Source organism: Clarias gariepinus, chromosome 12, assembly GCF_024256425.1.
Source record: "Clarias gariepinus isolate MV-2021 ecotype Netherlands chromosome 12, CGAR_prim_01v2, whole genome shotgun sequence".
In the NCBI taxonomy this organism is placed as follows: domain Eukaryota; kingdom Metazoa; phylum Chordata; class Actinopteri; order Siluriformes; family Clariidae; genus Clarias; species Clarias gariepinus.
Window position 1 is genome coordinate 24,422,586 of NC_071111.1, and position 21,593 is coordinate 24,444,178.

At 37.5% G+C, this 21,593-nt stretch overlaps 1 protein-coding gene across 1 annotated transcript in view; it reads left to right on the plus strand.

The window, feature by feature from the left end:
* Positions 1-1,408: 1,408 nt before the first annotated feature.
* LOC128534114 (NLR family CARD domain-containing protein 3-like) overlaps positions 1,409-21,593 on the plus strand; it is a 76,345-nt gene continuing 56,160 nt past the window's right edge. Inside the window, exons 1-6 of the mRNA XM_053508417.1 lie at positions 1,409-1,761; positions 3,243-3,369; positions 3,576-3,692; positions 10,891-10,944; positions 11,155-12,927; positions 15,695-15,889. Coding sequence (XP_053364392.1) covers positions 3,317-3,369; positions 3,576-3,692; positions 10,891-10,944; positions 11,155-12,927; positions 15,695-15,889 — 2,192 coding nt within the window. The 5' untranslated portion in view covers positions 1,409-1,761; positions 3,243-3,316. The remainder of the gene's footprint in view (positions 1,762-3,242; positions 3,370-3,575; positions 3,693-10,890; positions 10,945-11,154; positions 12,928-15,694; positions 15,890-21,593) is intronic.

Here is a 21,593-nt window from a genome sequence, read left to right on the forward strand (position 1 = left end):
ATATTTCTCTTCTATCCACACTTCCACTGATCTCTTGGAACATTTCCATTTATAGCCTCTTACAGGGATTATAGAAGTTTATTATTTTTATGTGTTCTCTGGGACTACATACTTCTACTGCTACACATATGCAGCACCACAGTTACAGCATTTGATTTTTGCATCTTTAGCACATTTACCGTATTCATGCTCCCCTCCGCATCTAGCACATCTTTGTCTTCCTTTGCATTGGCCTGCAGTGTGTCCCATTCTTTGGCATTTGAAACATCGCAATGGGGCTGGAGTATACTCTCTTACGTCATAACTCAGATATCCCATTCTAATTTTCTTAGGCATACTCTTTTCAAATTCTAGAAGTACTGAAGGACTATCACTTTTCAGACCCCTTCTGTTCATTTGTAATCTTGTATCCTTCAACACCTTTCCTCCTTTCCCTTTTTGCATTATTTTATCCATTTTCATTGTTAGTGGCACATCATATATAACACTTTTCATCTTAGCTGCGTTTCCTGGGATATGTGCATATATTCTTTCTCCATTAATTGTTTCAGCCTGTAGAAATTTCTCTCTTTGCAGTTTATCTTGAGCAAAAATCAAGCGTCTCCTGTTACTTCAGAATTTAGCAATCTTTATTTTGCCCATTTCTTTTTCTATAGCTTTTGTCAGTTGAAGTGGATAAAAGTGTACTCCTTCTTTTTTTTGAAAGTTATCAGCACTTTCCATTCAGCTTGTTCGTCCTCATCCTTCCCATTTTTCTTAGCAGCCCTTTTTTTTTTATTTATGTCACCCATCTCTAATCCTAAAGTAGAACTTTCTGAGCTAGTATTCCTATTTTTCATTTTCCTCGTAACATCCTGCCAAGCCATATCGTCACTTTCACCGTCCGTACTTTCACCCATGATGATTACATCCACGGTACAGCTGTTGCTAAACCCACCAAACCTCTGTTCACGTCTGCGGCGTCCTCCACTTGTTTTTTCTTGCAAATCCCCCCTCTGTTTTATTTTTACAGTATAAAAATATAAAATTATTATTAAAAATGGCATCATATTAATTGTACACAAACGTTTAATTAAGAAGAAATAATTAGTATTAAATCAGTTGTTTGTTTTAATAAATATTCAACACTTCATGTTAACATCAATTATTATTGATAATAATAATTTATAAAAAATTACTGATATTTATTTATTTATTTATTTATTCACAGATTACTAGCCTATATAATACAAAGGAGTTCTTGATTTAATTAAAGTTTAAATTATTTTGCTATATTAATATAATGTCGACATTAATGATAATAGATTTATAAATCCTTTTTCGAGGTCCATATTTTTTCACGCTTCAGCGAGACGCACTGACTTATGGGAAAGTTTTCGTTTCCTCTTCCGGTGAAGTGAAGACCCGTTGTTCACTTGTTCCCTACGCCGTTCGCAGTTGCCTTTGAACTGAACATTTTCGCTCCCTGTGGTTTGGAATCACACTGAACATAGCTGAACACACTTATGAAGTATACTTCGCAGGGTACTTCAGGCTGAGCAGAACGCACTTATACTGTGTATTCGGAGCAGGTAGTAGGGAGCACGCTGTGAAGTACACTTCGGAATGGAACACAGCCATCGCCTGTAACGAACCGAAAGTGAAAGAGTTCTATTTTGCGGAAGTGTTAGAGAAGTTAAAATGCAATGTTTATGTTTTATCAAGGAAAATGTCTTTAAAGCAGAAGATATTAATGTAACACAACAGGGCCGGTGAATAAAGGTGAGTGATTTATTTATTACTAACGACTTTATATAAGGATAATGCAGATATATTGTAAATTTAACTGGTGTAAAACTCAGATGTAGGAAATGTGTAATGTGTGGTGTACAGGTAGAACCTAAAGCAGGTTTTAGTCGGGTATTACTGTATAAGACCGATAATCCTATATAGAGATTGTACAGGAGCTTTTTCTCATTTTGCATTAGGGATTTATCGTGTTTTGTGAAAGTGACACAGTAAAAAATAAAGATTAAGATGAAAATTAGCTGTAAGGTTTGGAACAGAACATCAAATTAAAACATTTATGTTTAATATTTCCCAAAAGAACTAATTTAATGTAAGTAAAAATAAATATTAATATTAATATTAGAAATACATTTGAAAAGTAATGATATTCAGTATAAAAGTGCGCCCTCTGCAGGACGTGTAGCCTCACATTTTACAGCAGATTATAAAGATTTTAAATATTTTACATGACCTGAATGTTACTGAGATTAAACTATAATCTGTATATTAAAAATGTTTAATTGGCAACAGTTAACTGTCAAGCAAATATATCAAATAAAAAAAAGTTTATTGTTTGGCATTAGGAAATGTACAAATATATTTGACTATTTTAAGATATACAGTGCTGTGAAAAAGTATTTACCCCCTTATTGATTCTTTTATTTTTTGCATATTTGTCACACTTAAATGGCTGAGATTATTAAATAAATTTTAATATGACACAAAGATAACCCGAAGTAAATTCACAATACAGTTTTTAATGATGATTTTATTTATTATGGGAAAACCTCTTAAATCTTCCTTGCCCTATATGAAAAATTGCCCCCTTGATACATTGTGAACTGTGATTTTTGTAAAGCTGAGTTAAATTTCTCTTGCCACACCCAGGCCTGATTACTGCCAGACCTGTTAAATCAAGAAATCATGTAAATAGAACCTGTCTGACAAAGTGAAGCATGCTAAGGGTGGCACAACCGATTATTTGGTTTAGGGGTAATTACTTTTTTACCTAAGGCCGGACTTTCTTATCTCCAGCCTTCATAACACCTTCTGGGTGTCCATCTAAGAGCAGGACCTGATTCATTAGAGTAGATCTCTCAATATGAGGATATTTTTGAAATTTTCTACTACATATCCTTCTTTTATTGCATCCTCTCTTCTATTAGTATTTGCTGTATATGTATATGATTATAATATTGTATAATATGTGAACTGTAACAATACAATTTTCCTTAGGTATTGATGAAGTACTCTATCTATCTATCTATCTATCTATCTATCTATCTATCTATCTATCTATCTATCTGTCTGGTCTGTCTGTCTGTCTAATTTCAAAGGTCAGTCCTGGTGTCCAGGCTGATTACTTTATTCTGTAAGACAGATTTTAAGCCAAATGATGACTGTTGTTCTTTAGGTCAAAGATGTGAAAATGATTGTGTGGAAGTTTAACTTTACATTTGTTTTGTGTTTTTCAGGAGTGTAATCCACTGAGATCAGACACTTCAGGATCTCCCCTGTTAGTTTGTGGATACTTTGTGAATATTTAAAGATGGAGACTCCTGATCTGGACACTGATAATGTGTCCCCACCCTCTAAAAAACGGTAATCTACTATATCTAGGCATTTCAGTCATTAAATATTCATATCCAAAGTACTAATTGAGTACATATGAAATAAAGCATTTAAAAGTGTAAACAGTAAAGTGTTTTACTATTATTGACAAAATAATACTCACCATAAAATTTATTTTGTTTATTGCAAATAAAATTTCTCTCAATAAATTAACAAGTTTAAATAATGTTGTACAGTAAACTCCAGGGAGAGAGATCAGGATCAGCAGCACCCAGCTGTATCTCCATGAAGAGTGATCGGTCTATGGATATTCCTATGAAGTTTAAAGCTGGAGACTCCTCACCTCTACACAGGTAACGTCTCCTCACTGTTAATGTCACTGCTGAAGTCACAGTTAAAGGGAAATTCATCTAGATGAACAGAACAGGAAACTAAATACTAAAACACCATGTCTGTTATCTTTAATGAAGCCACTATTAAGTGTCCAAATATTTTTTGTCTTAATTACATTTTTTTTAATGTGTTTGCGGTACCTTTAAAATAAATGCCAGTTGATTGGTCATTATGTTTTGTAATGTAGATAAATTATGTTTCTAATTATGACTTAATTGTCCCAAAACGTCTTGGCTCGCTCTATGTTCTGTAATCACAGGTTATGTCACCGCTTAACATAATGTAGAAACTAATAGGACACCAAGCTGAAGAGTCTTTTAGATTTACATCAACATTCCACAAAGATATTTTGCTATATTTATGTAGTAGGAGTTACTCTAACAATAAAGAGTTAATCTGAGAGGATGGTTACAAAGTACGACACTTTAAATGGGAAAACACGGAATGAACAAAGGATTAAGACCCTTAACTATATATATATATATATATATATATATATATATATATATATATATATATATCATAAGTAATTCAATGATCTAGAGGAAATGGTTTCCCAAGAATCAGTGATGTGCATGGGGAAGTCTGGTCCATCAGGTCCAAATACACAGATGACGTACTGTATTAAAGATTGTTAAAGAAAAAGTTAATACTTGCTATGATAGAAAAGTGTCAGACACACAATATATCACAGCCTGCAGATTGATTTGTCTCTTTTAAAAAAAAAAAAGCAAAACAAAAAAACACCAATGCCCACCTGGCTTAGCTCAGAGACCACGTTAGTGTCATATTTTCATATTTTCGCCATGCATTGGCCAAAACTTAAATACACTTTACGGTCAACAGTTTGAGACACTTCACTATCACACTCATATGTGCTTTTGATCGTCTCATTAGTTAGTTAGTTAGTCCCACTCTGCAGTTTAAAATAATCTCCTGTGAGAGTTTTTCACTAGAGTTTGGTGTGTATCTGTGGAGATTTGAGCTCATTTATCTACAAGAGCATTAGTGAGGTCAGGCACTGATATTGGGTGAGGAGGCCTGGGTGCAGTCAGTGTTTTGGTTCATCACAAAGGTGTTCATTGGGCTTCAGTGCAGGACACTCAAGTTCTTTTACTTCAACCTTGGTGTTGTTCACTTTGTGCACAGAGGCATTGTCATGCTGAAACAGGTTTTGACCTCTTGGTTTTGGTGAAGGGGAATTACAGTGTTGCATGTTACAATTTCCATATTGTGTATTTATTGATAACATATAAAAAGGAATAATTTTTTCTAAAGTTTTTAACATAAAAGTAAAGATAACAGTCACCACTTAGTATAGAATTGTTATAATTTATTCACTACATTAACAGTTGTCCTTATTACATTAAGAAGGTATTTAAAACAGTAAAGAGTGTAAATAAATAACTAAAGGACTGTCTGTAATGTTGTGCAGTAAACTCCAGGGAGAGAGATCAGGATCAGCAGCACCCAGCTGTGTCTCCATGAAGAGTGATCGGTCTATGGATATTCCTATGAAGTTTAAAGCTGGAGTCTCCTCACCTCTACACAGGTAACGTCTCCTCACTGTTAATGTCACTGCTGAAGTCACAGTTAAAGTGAAATTCATCTAGATAAATGAACAGGAAACTAAATACTAAAACAACATATCTGTTATCTTTAATGAAGACACTATTAAGTGTCCAGATATTTTTGTCTTAATTAGCTGTTTTTTTTTTTTTCTTAAAAATTTGTTACTTTTTAAACAAATGCCACTCGATTAAACAACATGTTTTGTTAGGTAGAAAAATGATGTTTCTAAGTATGGCTTAATTGTCCAAAAACATTTTGCTCTTTGTATGGTCTCTCATAAAATTAGCAAATGTTGTATGTTCTATAAGAAAATATATTACATTATATTACCAAGTCGAAAGAATCTTCTAGAGTTACTTTATTATTCAACCAGGAAATTCCGCTATATATTTTAAGACCATTAACTAATTGAATCAATTATCTATAGGAAAAATCCCTTTATTCAATTATGACAATAAATAGGTACATAAACCAACATCCACATTGGAGGATTTCTATAAAACCAGTCACAGCTGTAATGCACCGCTGTCTTCAGTCCTTTATCAGAAGTTAATTTTTGTCCTTGCAGGACAGCTTCAGGGGACCAAACAGGTGAAAGTCTGATAAAGCATCCTCCCTACCACAAAGTTTTTGCAGAGTGTGGACAGAAGTGTGTGGACATGCATTGTCATGCAAGATCACAAGGCCCTTAGATAGCCGTACTCTGTGTCTAATCTGAAGTTTAGGCTTCAGCTCTTCAACAAGTGTCTCACTGTAACGAGCACTGTTGAATATAGAACCTTTTGTTCTGATAACGTTTCAATACTGGCCCTTGAAAATCCCAGAAAACTGTAAGTAAAAATTTTCCAGCTGATGGTTAAGTTGTAACTTTTTCTTGGTTGGACATTGAGGATGTTTCTGGTCCATACTTTGTTTACTCTCAGGCTCATAGTGATGAATCCATGTCTCATCACCTGTAATGATTCTCTTTAAGAAACTTTTTCTTACCTTAGAATATCGGTCAAAATGTAAAAAATGTCAATCCCCATCTCACACAAATCACAGATCACTGCATGCTGCTTCACTTTTGTGCAAGTCCCAAGTGAGGCCTCCATTTTTGCTCACACAGCAGTTACAAATGAACTGATGTACAGTAGACGCCACTTAGAACAGCCTCGCCCAGCTGAACACCATTTAGTTCCCAGAGTCCCGTCTTCATCTATTCCCAGGGAGGCAATTTTAACTGTAAACACGCCCATTCACATAGAAATCAACATGTGACATGTTACTGACAATGTTTGAGTAAATAGAGATGGGAATCAGTGTTGCCAGTCCTTTTTGTTTAAAACGTATGAGCGAGGATCGTGACTAACAGTATTATATATAGAAAATTCTGCTCTGCCAGTAAGATTATAACACGTATCATTATAAGATTTTTTTTTTTATTCACTGTTTTTTTCACCAGGCAATATAATCTAAACTGTATAAATATACTCTAAACTGCGTATATATATATATATATATATATATATATATATATATATATATATAATATACAGAGATGTTACAGTAAGAGGAGTTCATTTAGCCAAGTCAAAAGACTAAGAATGAAACTCGATGTTTTATTTAATGATAAACGCTGTAAAAATGTTACAAAATGAAAAACTTAATTGAAAGAAATGACTGGATATGTGCTGTGAAAACAGTGAAAAAAAAGGAATTCTATAAAAAGTATGTAGACTATTAAATATAGATTGTATTAGTAACAGCGCAGAGACTCGAATCCTGATTAAAAACCAGTTACTCTAAGAGCTACACCACAGACTGGATGACTTTTTCATTGGGTTCATTAAAGACAGATTAGAGAAATACCAAGACTTCCATGTGAACTTGTGTTCATTTTTCATTCTTAAAAATGGTATGTGTGTGTGTGTGTGTGTGTGTGTGTGTGTGTGTGTGTGTGTGTACAGTATAACCTTCAACCTACATGAAGAATACAACATTTACAATATAGAAGACAGTTAGAGGTGTAAATGCGTGTCTGTTCTTAATTTGTTTAAAGTGAGGATTTTTTTTTGTTGCAGTGCGTGTGTGTGTGTGTGTGTGTGTGCATACTACAGTGGTGTAAAAAACTATTTGCCCCCTTTCTGATTTCTTATTCTTTTGCATGTTTGTCACACAAAATGTTTCTGATCATCAAACACATTGTAAACACAAAATGCAGTTTTTAAATTATGGTTTTTATTATTTAGGGAGAAACAAAATCCAAACCTACATGGCCCTGTGTGAAAAAGTAATTGCCCCCTGAACCTAATAACTGTTTGGGCCACCCTTAGCAGCAATAACTGCAATCAAGCGTTTGCGATAACTTGCAACGAGTCTTTTACAGCGCTCTGGAGGAATTTTGGCCCACTCATCTTTGCAGAATTGTTGTAATTTAGCTTTATTTGAGGGTTTTCTATCATGAACCGCCTTTTTAAGGTCATGCCACAACAGCTCAATAGGATTCAGGTCAGGACTTTGACTAGGCCACTCCAAAGTCTTTATTATGTTTTCCTTCAGCCATTCAGAGGTGGATTTGCTGGTGTGTTTTGGGTCATTGTCCTGCTGCAGCACCCAAAATCACTTCAGCTTGAGTTGACGAACAGATGGCCGGACATTCTCCTTCAGGATTTTTTGGTAGACAGTAGAATTCATGGTTCCATCTATCACAGCAAGCCTGAAGGTCCTGAAGCAGCAAAACAACCCCAGACCATCACACTATCACCACCATATTTTACTGTTGGTATGATGTTCTTTTTCTGAAATGCTGTGTTACTTTTACACCAGATGTAACGGGACACGCACCTTCCAAAAAGTTCAACTTTTGTCTCATCGGTCCACAAGGTATTTTCCCAAAAGTCTTGGCAATCATTGAGATGTTTTTTAGCAAAATTGAGACGAGCCTTAATGTTCTTTTTGCTTAAAAATGGTTTGCGCCTTGGAAATCTGCCATGCAGGCCATTTTTGCCCCGTCTCTTTCTTATGGTGGAGTCGTGAACACTGACCTTAATTGAGGCAAGTGAGGCCTGCAGTTCTTTAGATGTTGTCCTGGGGTCTTTTGTGGCCTCTCGGATGAGTTGTGTCTGCGCTCTTGGGGTAATTTTGGTCGGCCGGACACTCCTGGGAAGGTTCACCACTGTTCCATGTTTTTGCCATTTGTGGATAATGGCTCTCACTGTGGTTCGCTGGAGTCCCAAAGCTTTAGAAATGGCTTTATAACCTTTACCAGACTGATAGATCTCAATTACTTTTGTTCTCATTCGTTTCTGAATTTCTTTGGATCTTGGCATGATGTCTAGCTTTTGAGGTGCTTTTGGTCTACTTCTCTGTGTCAGGTAGCTCCTATTTAAGTGATTTCTTGATTGAAACAGGTGTGGCAGTAATCAGGCCTGGGGGTGACTACAGAAATTGAACTCAGGTGTGATAAACCACAGTTAAGTTATTTTTTAACAAGGGGGGCAATCACTTTTTCACACAGGGCCATGTAGGTTTAGATTTTTTTTTTCTCCCTTAATAACGTAAACCTTAATTTAAAAACTGCATTTTGTGTTTAATTATGTTATCTTTGACTAATAGTTAACGGTTTTTGATGAGCAGAAACATTTAAGTGTGACAAACATGCAAAAGAATAAGAAATCAGGAAGGGGGCAAATAGTTTTTCACACCACTGTTTGTGTGTAGGTGTGTGTAGGTGTGTGTAGGTGTGCGTGTGTGATTTTGTGCTTTAGGATCCTATGGCTGCCTTCTTAATCTGTAGTATCTGTATATCTGAATAAAAGCCAAATTGGAAAATCATGTTTGAGGAAACGACATTCTGTATCTGCAGTCAGGAAATTCTCTGGTCTAAACATGTTTAAGCTCGGAAGCAACATTGTGAAGCTTTACGGCCTTTATTGATAAATCTCAGGGAGTTTTTCCTTCCCCTGCGTCTTGTTCATTAAATACAATCTGATCATTTTGTTTCACACATATTTCCTCAAATATTTCATTCTTATTTCCATAATTTTCCTTTAAATCGTTAAAGCTGCTTTGCGACAGAGAGAGATCACCTCTATAACATGAAGAGCCTACAATATAAAGATGTGTGCGTTATGTGATATAATGAATCATATAGTAGAACAGTGTCTGTAACATGCTGTGTACTACATGACATAAGCGCAATATACGAATTAAAGTGTACTGGCATTGTCAAGACACGAACCGGCGATCACCTGCTTTGAATGCAGCTCCCTTAACCAGTTTACCACCTGGGACGCTGTGGGGTTTATTGACTAAAATCTTATTTTTAGAAATAATTTAAATTGGCTATACGTAATATTAGTTTTTATGTTGGTGAACCCCAACCAGTGTACATGAAGAATACAACATTTACAAGACAAAAGACAGCCATAAGTGTGAATGTGTGACACTAGACATTAAATATAGTGGCCTTTAGTTAATGACTGGTACTCAGACACTGACACTATTTTTATCGTCCAAGATGAAAAGCTTGATTTAATTATGACAATATGCTGACAATGCAAGAACTGTCTGTCGCAGGATGTGTATAACTCTGCCCCTGACACTGCACCTACATGAAGCAGGAATATACAGTATTGCAACCCACTAATTAGAACATTGCAAGAGGGTGTTAATGGGGTGAATCTTCAGTCACTGCGTCATCGTGGGGGATCATGTTCCACGCTCAGATTAGGCAGGGATTAGTCACGGATCAGCAGGGCAGCTGTTTGAAAGGCCTAAAGCTGTAACTTGTTCACAATTGCACATCAGTGACTGGGGAGACAGGAGCCTTGAACAGAAAGTGCTGATAAAACAGTGCGACCAATAGAGGTTTTAATATAACAGGAATGCTCTGACTTAGAAAAAAAAAGGAAACAACCAAACCGACAACACAAACAACTCTCACATGCAACTAATGAACTGAAGCAGCTCTGGGTCATCTTGGGAATTTTTAAAATAACAATAAAAAACAGCAGCCATCAGAAGCCATACCACAGCGTGACTGATGATTTTTAAATTAGAGACGTCACCCACTGTACAATTTATTGCATGTAGACTAATCCATCCACAGCACTCGGCAAATAAACAACCGCTGATAAACAGAAGAAAAAGCAAAGCCCCAATGTCTGCAGCACATGATTTAAATACTTTACCAGCTGGACTATGAGCCTATCACTGCTCAAAACACCATTCCATGTCCTTCTAATACTTCTATAATACCTTCACACTTATCAAGTACACTTTTCTTACTGCATAAACAGATAATTTTACTAGTGTCCAAAGGTAAGTTAAACTTTGGAATGCATTTTTGCATGGAGGATTGTGAAATTTATCTCGGGTTACTTACATTAAACTCACTCTCTGGGTGACAAACTTCATAGGCGTGTGCAGAGGAGGAAAATTTAAAACAGAATATTTATAAAGACCTATTGTATTGTACTACTTAACACTTATTTGCACCTTAATTCTGATAAATACTGACTTGAAAACACCCAAACTATGTCTTTGAGGCTAATATTTAAACTGTGGTGAAAATTATTAACTGGATTTTTTTTTTGTTCACAGTGATCTACAGAAGGCAGGAGACAGAAGAGGAAAGAACATCATTAGAGATACAGGGTAAGATCAAATCCAACATGACTGTGACACTGACACACTGCTGTTATAAACATCTCTGCTGTTATTAAGTACAGAGTGATTAGATTATAGAAAACACACAGTAGAATAAAATAAACACAGTGAGAACATTATAAAGAATATCAGTGATAACTTGTCAGAAAAAATTTGATCTTAAAGATTAATTATTGGACCCCATGTCTCATTTTATAGGCACGACCCAGAATCTGCTGCTGTAAATGAATTCCAGAAAAAGTTCAAATTAAATCTGATGAAGAAGTTTCAGTTCTTGAATGGAGTGATAATAAACCTGGGAACCCAAACACTCCTAAATGAGATCTACACAGAGCTCTACATCACAGAGGGAGACAGTGGAGACGTCAATAAAGAACATGAGGTGAGACAGATCGAAGCAGCGTCCAGGAGAACAACAACAGAGGAAACACCAATCAAATGCAATGACATCTTTAAGCCCTTATCTGAACAAGACAAACCCATCAGATCTGTGCTGACAAAGGGAGTCGCTGGCATCGGAAAAACTGTCTCTGTGCAGAAGTTCATTGTGGACTGGGCTGAAGGGAAAGCAAATCAGGACGTCCACCTCATATTTCCACTTCCTTTCAGAGAGCTGAATTTGATGGAGGACCAGAAACTGAGTCTGATGGAGCTCCTTCATGTCTTTTTTAAAGAAACAAAAGAAACCGAAATTTTCAGTTTGGAAAAAGTTCTGTTTATTTTTGATGGATTGGACGAGTGTCGTTTTCCTCTAGATTTCCAGAACACAGTGAGAGTGTGTGATGTAACTGAATCTGCATCAGTGCCTATGCTGCTGATAAACCTGATCAAAGGGAATCTGCTTCCCTCTGCTCTCATCTGGATCACCTCCCGACCTGCAGCAGCTGATCAAATCCCCTCTGAGTGTGTCCATCGGGTCACAGAGATACGAGGGTTCAATGACCCACAGAAGGAGGAGTACTTCAGGAAGAGGATCAGTGATCAGAGCCTGGCCAATAACATCATCACACACCTGAAGTCATTAAGAAGCCTTTACATCATGTGTCACATCCCAGTCTTCTGCTGGATTTCAGCCGCTGTTCTAGAGAGAATGTTGGGTGAAGCAGAGAGTGGAGAGATCCCTAAGACTCTGACTCAAATGTACACACACTTCCTCATCATACAGATAAACATCATAAGAGAAAAGTACTCGAAGCAGGAGAGTGTTGAAGAAATGCTTTTTAAACTGGGACAACTGGCTTTTAAGCAGCTGGAGAAAGGGAACCTGATCTTCTATGAGGAAGACCTGAGAGAGTGTGGCATTGATGTGAGAGAAGCAGCAGTGTACTCAGGTGTGTGTACGCAGATCTTCAGAGAGGAGTTTGGGCTTCACCAGAGTAAAGTGTACTGCTTTGTTCATCTGAGCATTCAGGAACACCTCGCAGCTCTGTATGTGCACCTGATGTTCAGGATAGACAATAAAAATGTTCTTAAAAAGAGTCGAGCTTCAAAATTACAAATTACAGTTTTAGATTTCCACAAGTCTGCTGTAGTTAAAGCTTTAAAAAGTCAGACTGGACATCTGGATCTTTTCCTTCGCTTTCTTCTGGGTCTCTCAGTGGAGTCCAGTCAAAAACTCTTACAGGTCTTAGTAACACAGACAGGAAGTAGCTCCCAGAGCACACAGGAAACAGTTCAGTACATTAAGAGGAAGATCAGTGAAGAGCGTTCTACAGAGAAATCCATCAATCTGTTCCACTGTCTGAATGAACTGGGTGATAATTCTCTAGAGGAGGGAATCCAACACTACCTGAAATCTGGAAAACAAAGTAAACTCTCTTTATCACAGTTGTCTGCTCTGGTGTTTGTGTTACTGACATCAGCACAGGAGCTGGAGGAATTTGACCTGAATAAATATTTCAGTCCAGATAAGATAACAGATGATGTTCTTCTGAAGCTGATGCCTGTGATTGCAGCATCCAAAAAAGCAATGTAAGTAACGCTGAATATAACTGTTCCACTGTTACAGTGTTGGAAATTGGGGAAACTTTAAACACTTTCACAAATACAATATACTGCCAAAAGTATTCGCTCGTCTGCCTTCACATGCACGTGAACTTGAGAAACATCCAATTCTTAATCCATAGGGTTTAATATGATGTTGTCCCACCCTTGACAGCTATAACAGCTTCAACTCTTTCTGGGAAGACTTTCAACAAGGTTTAGGAGTGTGTTTATGGGATTTTTTTTTTTTACTATTTTTCTAAAAGTGGTTTTGTGTGATCAGATGTTGGACGAGAAGGCCTGTCTCGTAGTCTCCGCTCTAATTCATTCCAGTAGTATTCTATGAGGTTGAGGTCAGGGCTCTGTGCAGGCCAATCAGGTTTTTCCACACTCTTGGATGAGCCTTTATGGATCCTGCTTTGTGCACTGGTGCGCAGTCATGTTGGAACAGGTGTGGGGTTGTTTTTCAGTCGTTGGGTTCAGCGCCTTACAAAGGAACTCTTAATGCTTCAGCATACCAAGACAATTTCATGTTCTCAATTTTGTGGGTACAGTTTAGGGATGTTCCCTTCCTGTTCCAACATAACCGGGCACCACTGCACAAATCAAGTCCTTGAGTCCTGACCTCAACCTGATGAAACACCTTTGGAATGAATTAGAGTGGAGACTGCGAGTGTTGTATAAAACACTCTTGAGTCTCTGGTTTTGTTTCCAGACGATTTCGGCCTTTATTGCTGATCAATAACAGACAGAGCCGATCCATGAAGCAATTAACTCCCTCGTTCATTTCCCACATTATATACTGTATGCTTCAACCCCTGCAATAAAGTCAACTGTACATTTCTTCACATCTCTCCACATCTGGGTCTTATTAGGGGCCCCATTAAGCCCACAATGATGGTGCCCCACTGTTTAGCCCAATTTTTATATACATAATAAATATAATATTTATATAATTTATATAAATATACTGTATATAAATTAAAATATCATCATAAAGTTGATTTATTTTAGTAATTTAATTTAAAAAGTGAAAGTCATATTATACAGATTCATTACACACAGATTGATGTATTTTAAGTGTTTATTTCTTTTAATTTTGATGATTATGGCTTATAGGTAATGAAAACCCAAAATTCAGTATTTCAGAAAATTAGAATACAGTGGAACCTTGGATTATCAAAACACATGTAAATCAAAACGAATTTCCTCCATAAGAAATAATGAAAACTCTAATTATTCGTTCCACAACCATAAAAAAAAATTATACAAAATATGAAGTAAAAATAAAACAAATTAACCTGCAACCTTAACCTTTAAAAAAAAGTAAAGTGTTTGTGCATGTGCTGTGTACTGTAGGTGAGGACTACTGTGCTGGACAACTCACTCACACACACACACACACACTCACACACACACACACACACACACACACACACACACACTCACACACACACACACACACACACACACACACACACACGTATAAGCTTACACAGATGTTGACTATACAAGTGGGAGACGTGAATTAAGACCAAACATGTCAAAGTTGAGAAGCATAAGCTTCGAAAATAATTATTTCATCCCCTGTAGATTTTGAAAGTTTACTCAAATGTTTCCAAAGTAATGAACTGTCTATATTTTTATCATCAGGTGTATTTTAAAGGATATACAGTAGACCGAATATTACATAAAAATGTTACATATTACAAAAATGTTATAAATTGAGTCGAATTTCAGTGTAAATTAGTATAAGTATTTGATCCCCTACCAACCAACAGTAATTCTGTCTCCCACAGACTGGTTATGTGCTCAGGTGGGACACATTAATTAAGGAAGGTGTTCTAACAACTCCTTATCTCTGTCTTACATTCAAACCTCATCACCATGGGCAAGACCTCAGAGCTGTCAAAGGGTGTGTGTGTGCGCGCACGCATATTTGTGTGTGTGTGTGTGTGTGTGTGTGTCAGGCTGTGGCAAGTGAAACTTAAATTAGCTTTCAAAAACAGTTTAATTGATCACAGTTCTTTGATGATTTAGCAATGTCAGGGGCAGTTACGTTTTCACACCGGGCCAGGTGGGTAAGAACAGCTTTTTTTCCCTTTAATAATTAAAATCATCATTTAAATACTGCATTTATTTCAGGTTATCTTTATGAAATATAAAAATTTGTTTGATAATCTCAATTATTTAAGTGTGACAAATATGCAGGAAAAAAGTCAGAAATGCTCCCTGCACACACACACACACACATGCACACGCACACACACACACATGCACACGCACACGCACACACACACACACACACACACACACACACACACACACCCAATTAAATCCATGCTGCTGTTATTGAACTTGTATGACTTTGTACTGTATTTTATTGTATTTTGTTGCCAGTTCATAACACTGCATGGATAAGATTTTTGCTACTATCAGTCTGATTCCTAAATAAAATTTTTATATTTATTTTTAGTGCTAGAAACAAACGCCACTGTGTCACCATTTTTTATAAATATAGACATTTTTTAGCTCCATCCTGAGCTTAAGCGAGGCATGATGACTGATGGAAATATTTAAATGTTTAATTATTTTGCACCGTATGCATGTTTAGGTCTAGTGTCCCTCTGTGAATATTTTCTGGTGTTTGTACTTTTAGTATTTATGAAATAACAAGCTGCAGTGAAAGATTTAAGGACTTGTTTGATAATTTGCACTAACTTTATTTCATTATGTATTATTTTATTTCCTTCAGTATCAGGTGTGATAAAGTTAGAGTGGACAGTTGTTCAGCTCTGGTCTCAGCACTCAACTCAGAAACCTCCAATCTGAGAGAACTGCGTCTGACTGTGAAAACACTGGATCTGTCCAACAGTACACTAGGAGACTCAGGAGTAAAGACTCTCTCTGCTGTACTGGAGAATCCTCACTGTAAAGTGGAAAGTCTGAGGTAAAATCATACCTGATTTTGATGGGTTTATTGGAAGCCAGTGGGTTTATCACATGCTGACCTTTTCCAGTGTCAAAGTAAAACAACAGACGCATGTGACTGTATTTATTTCAGCTGTTACAACTGAGATTTGAAATATTCAACAACAACAAAAATAAATAGGGCGTACCTTACACACCAGCCTAATCACCTACATGCTCTCCAGCAGCTCCACGTAGGGAAGCAGGTGTGTAGCACAGAACTCTGGGTCAAAAACAATATATCACTATTTATATTCAAAAGAACACTCAGGGGCTGATGAACCTGATTAATATAAAATTTAACAAAAACATGCAGTATTATGTGAAATGCAACAGGCATGCATGAGCCGTGAAACAAAGAGAATATATGAGAGCATCAGGGGAAACTTGGACCCTCCAGAAACAGATGAAAAAGAGAAAAAGTAAGATATTATATATTGTAGCAGTTTTTTCCACAGGTCTGAAATGCACTTGCGGTGTGTCACGGTGTGCGCCAGTGATGGCATGAGCCTAAATCTTTTGTCGCTCCTCGCTCACTCTGTAGGCTCACTCTGTAGGCTCACTAGGTAGGCTAGTAAGGGCACGGCTGGGGGGTTATCACCCTTAATGGATCTCGGGCTTTCTCCTTGCTATAAAAAACGCCATACAAAGTAGGCTTGTGTGGCAAATGCTTAAAATGCTAATAGTGAAATGTGCTTGCGCTGATGTCATGAACCCCAGTGACTTCGAAGATAAGTACTGAATGCAGCTGTTTAATCTCCACCATAAGGACAGCCGCGAGAGGACTGCACAAGCTCCCGCAACACATTCACTCTCGCTTAGAGCCAGCGTGATTCTGAATATAAAAAGGCTGCTGTGCTCCACATTAAGGTCCCCCTTCCCAGCTGGAAAGGTGCACAGCCGCTGGAAGTCACATGGGAATCTTGTCTGCTGCCGCACCCAAGGACATCTGGGAGGAACCGGCTGTCCAAGACAGTGAGAGGAGACATTCTAAGGAGCATACAGGAGCTGCTGCCCACGCGGGCCCACTGTCGCACTAACTTGGTCATACCCAAGAGGCAAGCACTTAACAAAGGCTTGGTATCAGTTTGGATTTTATACACAGGAGTGTGTACTTCACCAAGTTCCATTTATCATCATATTGGTTTCACATATGTGCCATTAGAACTTCACTGACCTTGCTAGGCCATGTTGGGAGTTGTAGGCCTTGGATGGCATGTTTGCTGACTTGCATTGAGGGCGTTAGTTGCCAATGTCTGCCTGGATCTGACACTAATGGAATCATGCATGTGTGTACACACAGATAAGACTAAGTATATTTCTCCCATGTGGGTGAGTCTACACAGCTCCTCACTTCCTGTTATAATCTCTGTAGACTAATGTCACTAAATATTGTTAATGTTTTGGTTAGTGTTAGTTATACCTTGTGATTGGTCGAGAGAGGAGAGATAGTTCAACATAACAGACATCATATTTATAACAAGTAAACCAAGATTAAAATCTGGTGATGAAGAGTGTCATTGTGTCTCTCTACAGGTTGTATAAGTGTGGCAATCTGTGACAGGGGGCATTATAGCGCATAACACCAACTTTACCGTGGTTCACCTCCATTGCTCAAATTTTCCCCTCTTGGTCGGCGACTGCGAGTGACGTCACTTCTCATACAATCACTCCCCACAGTATAGACCCGCCCCTGACGCTGATTGACAGGTTTCTGTGTAACGTGTTGGAAATGCAATTGCAAATGGATTAGCGATTGCGTTTGAGTTTTGGCCGTCTACACACGCGACGCAGAGAAAGTGAAAAAGCAAACGTGGTCATTGATTTTGCTGTTTAAATATGACAGGCTCATGACTTGTAAGATATGGGAAATGCAAATGGACTTTGTGTGTCATTGTGCGTTCGCGAAGGCGAAAAAGCAAACGGTAATGCAAAGTTTGTAATTGCATTTGAATTATGGCACACTTTGTGCGTCCACATATGGGAAACACAATTGCAAATTTGCATTTCCTTTTGAATATTGTCCGGGATATCACTCCATAAATGCCACCAACACGTAACTCAAACTTCATTTTAATTTAACACGTGTAGGATTACAAATTTGTAAAATGTTCAATCTAGGTTCCAACATAATAGTATATAAACTGAAAGAGTTATGTACATTGGGTTTTACATTTTGAGGTAAAGATGGTGACATTCTAAGAAGATCAAGTCTGGTAGCCCAGGTGTCTGAGACATTAACCTTTTGTCTTTATGTACTTCCTGACCACTGGGTAGGGTCTCAATGTAAATCTGAATGCGAATCTCACAGCCTTTGTGTCTATGATAGTGTGAAGGTCTGGGTGATACTGTCAGGCTGATTAGATTAGCACCTATTCATTTGAAACGCACTGTTATGCTGATGAACTTCCGTTACCAGGCTGATTCCTGTACTACACTATGCTTTGTTTAGATCGTCTCCACCTCTTTTTATCCCTCCCTCTTGAAAAGTATAAAATCCCAGAGCGAAGTTTTAGTCAGACTTGGCTACAGTGAAAGTGACTACAGCGACGCACAGCGAGTTCTCAATGAAGAGTAACTTCTGCTTGAAAGATCTGACAATACTGTCTCCTGGTCTCTGAATCCACAAAGGAAAAAGTTCCCAACAGCAGCCATAAACTGTATGATATGCAGTGAAATGTTTAAATTAAGTTCAATGTGATGTTTGTAAGGTTTAAAATGAGCCTCCAAATTTTTTGTTTAATACGAGTTAAATGAAGAATTATTGCTTTTGTGTTCGTCACATCGTGATACGACACCAGCTGACCCTGACCTGGAGGAGAAAGAGACACACACACACACACACACACACACACACACACACGCACGCGCACACACCCAATGTGTCTGAAGGTCTCTGTTGATTATCAGCACAGAAAGTACACTTAAGCTTTTGTCCAGGTGTCCTCTGTCACGTACATCCCAAACCTCAAAAGAACAAAAGTCATTAATATGTAAATCATATGGAGACCCAGAAACAGACAGACAACAGGAAGCACATTAGCGTTTTCTGGTTAGACAAAAGAGTTCCAGCAATTTGGATGTACATTCATCTGGCCATGGGCTTTAGGAAGTATTACCTTATAATGCACGGGAAAGCTCACACAATATCAGAAAACCTTACAGTGTTCATTAAATTCTGACAAATACTCTGACAAACACTACATTCCTCTAGATGTACACAAAACTGCCTAAAATACTACATTGTCAGTTTTGTCATTCTAGATTTCTGGTTTGTAAAACACTCCAACAACACGTAGGAACATCAGCTAGGCCAAGTCAATACCAGCCACACAGCAGAACAATGCAATACCTCCCCCTACTGGACACGAATGTTAATGTTTAGCCTGAGGGTCCTCCTGTTACAACCAGTCAAATACGTAGTAAAATGAGAATATCATCCACACACTCATTTATGTCTTTATTGTCTCAGGTGATGTCTGTTGTTTTAAAACTTGCATTTTAACCGATTGCATGATAAGTTTTAATTTTATTCAGGACATTTAACTTTATATTTAACTTTTTTTGACTGTAATGTTAATGTGCCCCTATTATGCTTTTTTAAATATAATCTTTCGTGCAGTGTGTCATGTAGCTGTATGTGAAGCTAAACTATCTGCACTATACAGTATGTGACGCCGACAGTGCACTATAACTGAAGTTTTTGTCTATTAAAATCTAATATTTCTCTGTTACGGATCCCTGTCACTACGAAACATATTTGCATAATGTCTACATCGCAAACAACTTGCCCGCCATCTTACAATTAACGTTACCACACTCTTGTTAATGTGACCGAGCATTCATGCCGGCTTCGCTTAAACACTTTGTAATATAAAAAAAAACAATAAAAACGAGAGCACACGAAATCCTTTTTAACTGTTTATTCTCCACCATTCACTAAAACTGAACTTAACACTTCGTGAAGTGCGCATGCCCCTTGCCCTTCTACGCCAAGTCCCGAGGGGAAAAATGCATCACACACACATATGCACATCACGAGCGCCCGTGCATCTAACATTAACATATGACACTTACAGTACCACTGAGAAACTTCCTTTAGACCTAGTCGCACAGGATTAGTATTACCTGAGGACCTCTAGTCATTTGTAGTAATTGAGGAGGTTATCTGTGATCTTAATCCTGTGCGAATCGGCCATGTATGTAATTTGTAAAGTAAAAGTATTAAAGTAAAGATATTATTCCCGTGTGTATCAGCATGTCTGTGATTTGGCCAGGATTTATGGGGTCGTATATATTTATTTGTAAGATTTTTGTGTCCTTTGCACCTTTCTATTCATCTTCTGCACAGAATGGAGGCTGTGAAAGTAAAAGTATTTTGGGCTCTGGGTCATATCGCTGACATATCACTATACACGTGCTTCAGCTCTCTGACCCATCTGCAGACAGCTTTTTCTTCTTTGAGGGTTTTTTGGTGGATTTTGGTGCATTACCTCCTGCTGTACTGGAGTGTGGAACGTCAGATATTATATGTAACGGCACGAACAAAAAAAAGATGATTTTTAAAAACTGTTAGATTTTATCTGCTAAACCAGTTTCATTTGTTTATTATATATTTTCCTGATAATTTTCCCTAGTGTATTTTTTACTTTATCTGCTTCTTCATTTTCTTTTACTCCTACATGTGCTGGTACCCATAGGAAAGAGCTCCTTACACCCTTCTGGTATAATTCTGACACTATTTGTAAGATGTTATCTAGATGGTTTTGTCTGCATGAATTTCCTGTTTCCAGACTAGTGGGACTGATACAGTATCAAGCTTCTGTAGTCCTAGGCATTTTGCTTTGGTGTCCCCTGTCCAACAGATTGGATTTGTTGTGTCCCAGCACGCTTTGAGGATGGCTTTCATTGGGTACTCTTTGTAACGCTGCAGATTTACCCAGTATGCCAACATTAGCTTTATTTTTCTGATTGTTAATGGCATTTCCCCAACTTCTACCTGTATAACTGCTACTTTAAAGGTCCCACAACAGACTCTCAGGGTTTGAGATTGCATTATGTCAAGTTGCTTTAGGTTAAACTCTGCTGCAGACATACAGTATACGTTATGCTGCCATAATCTAATGATGCTCTTATGAGTTTAAAATAAACATTCCAAAGTACTTAACATGCCTGTGTCTAGTGGCAACAGTGGACTCAGGTTAATGACGTAGTTAGTCCTTTATCTTCTTGGTGTTTACTAGTGATGGGTCGTTTATGAACGATTCGAGCTTTTTGAACGAATCTTTAATATGACTCAGTTGAATGAGTCGTCTCGGAGAGGTATTAGTTCATTTTCTATTGGAAAGCATCGCAAAACCTCCGTACGTTACATACAGGAAACAGTATTGAACGATTCTCAGCAATGAGTCTTCAAGTCTCGAGTCGTTCGTTTTTTTGACACGTGACTTCCATTGGCGTTATGCGGTGCAATAGATTCAAAAGAACGAACGACTCAGATTGGAAGGTATACGAGGTGAGCTGCTCTTTATTATAATATGTCCTTAGTTATATTGTAATATTTTCATAACTGAAACTATAGCCAAAATTTGTGTATGTAGACGTACTGGGGGTATTTTTATTGAAAACGCAACATTTTAATTTATTTCTGATCAAAAGAACGAAATGAACGAAATGACATTTTG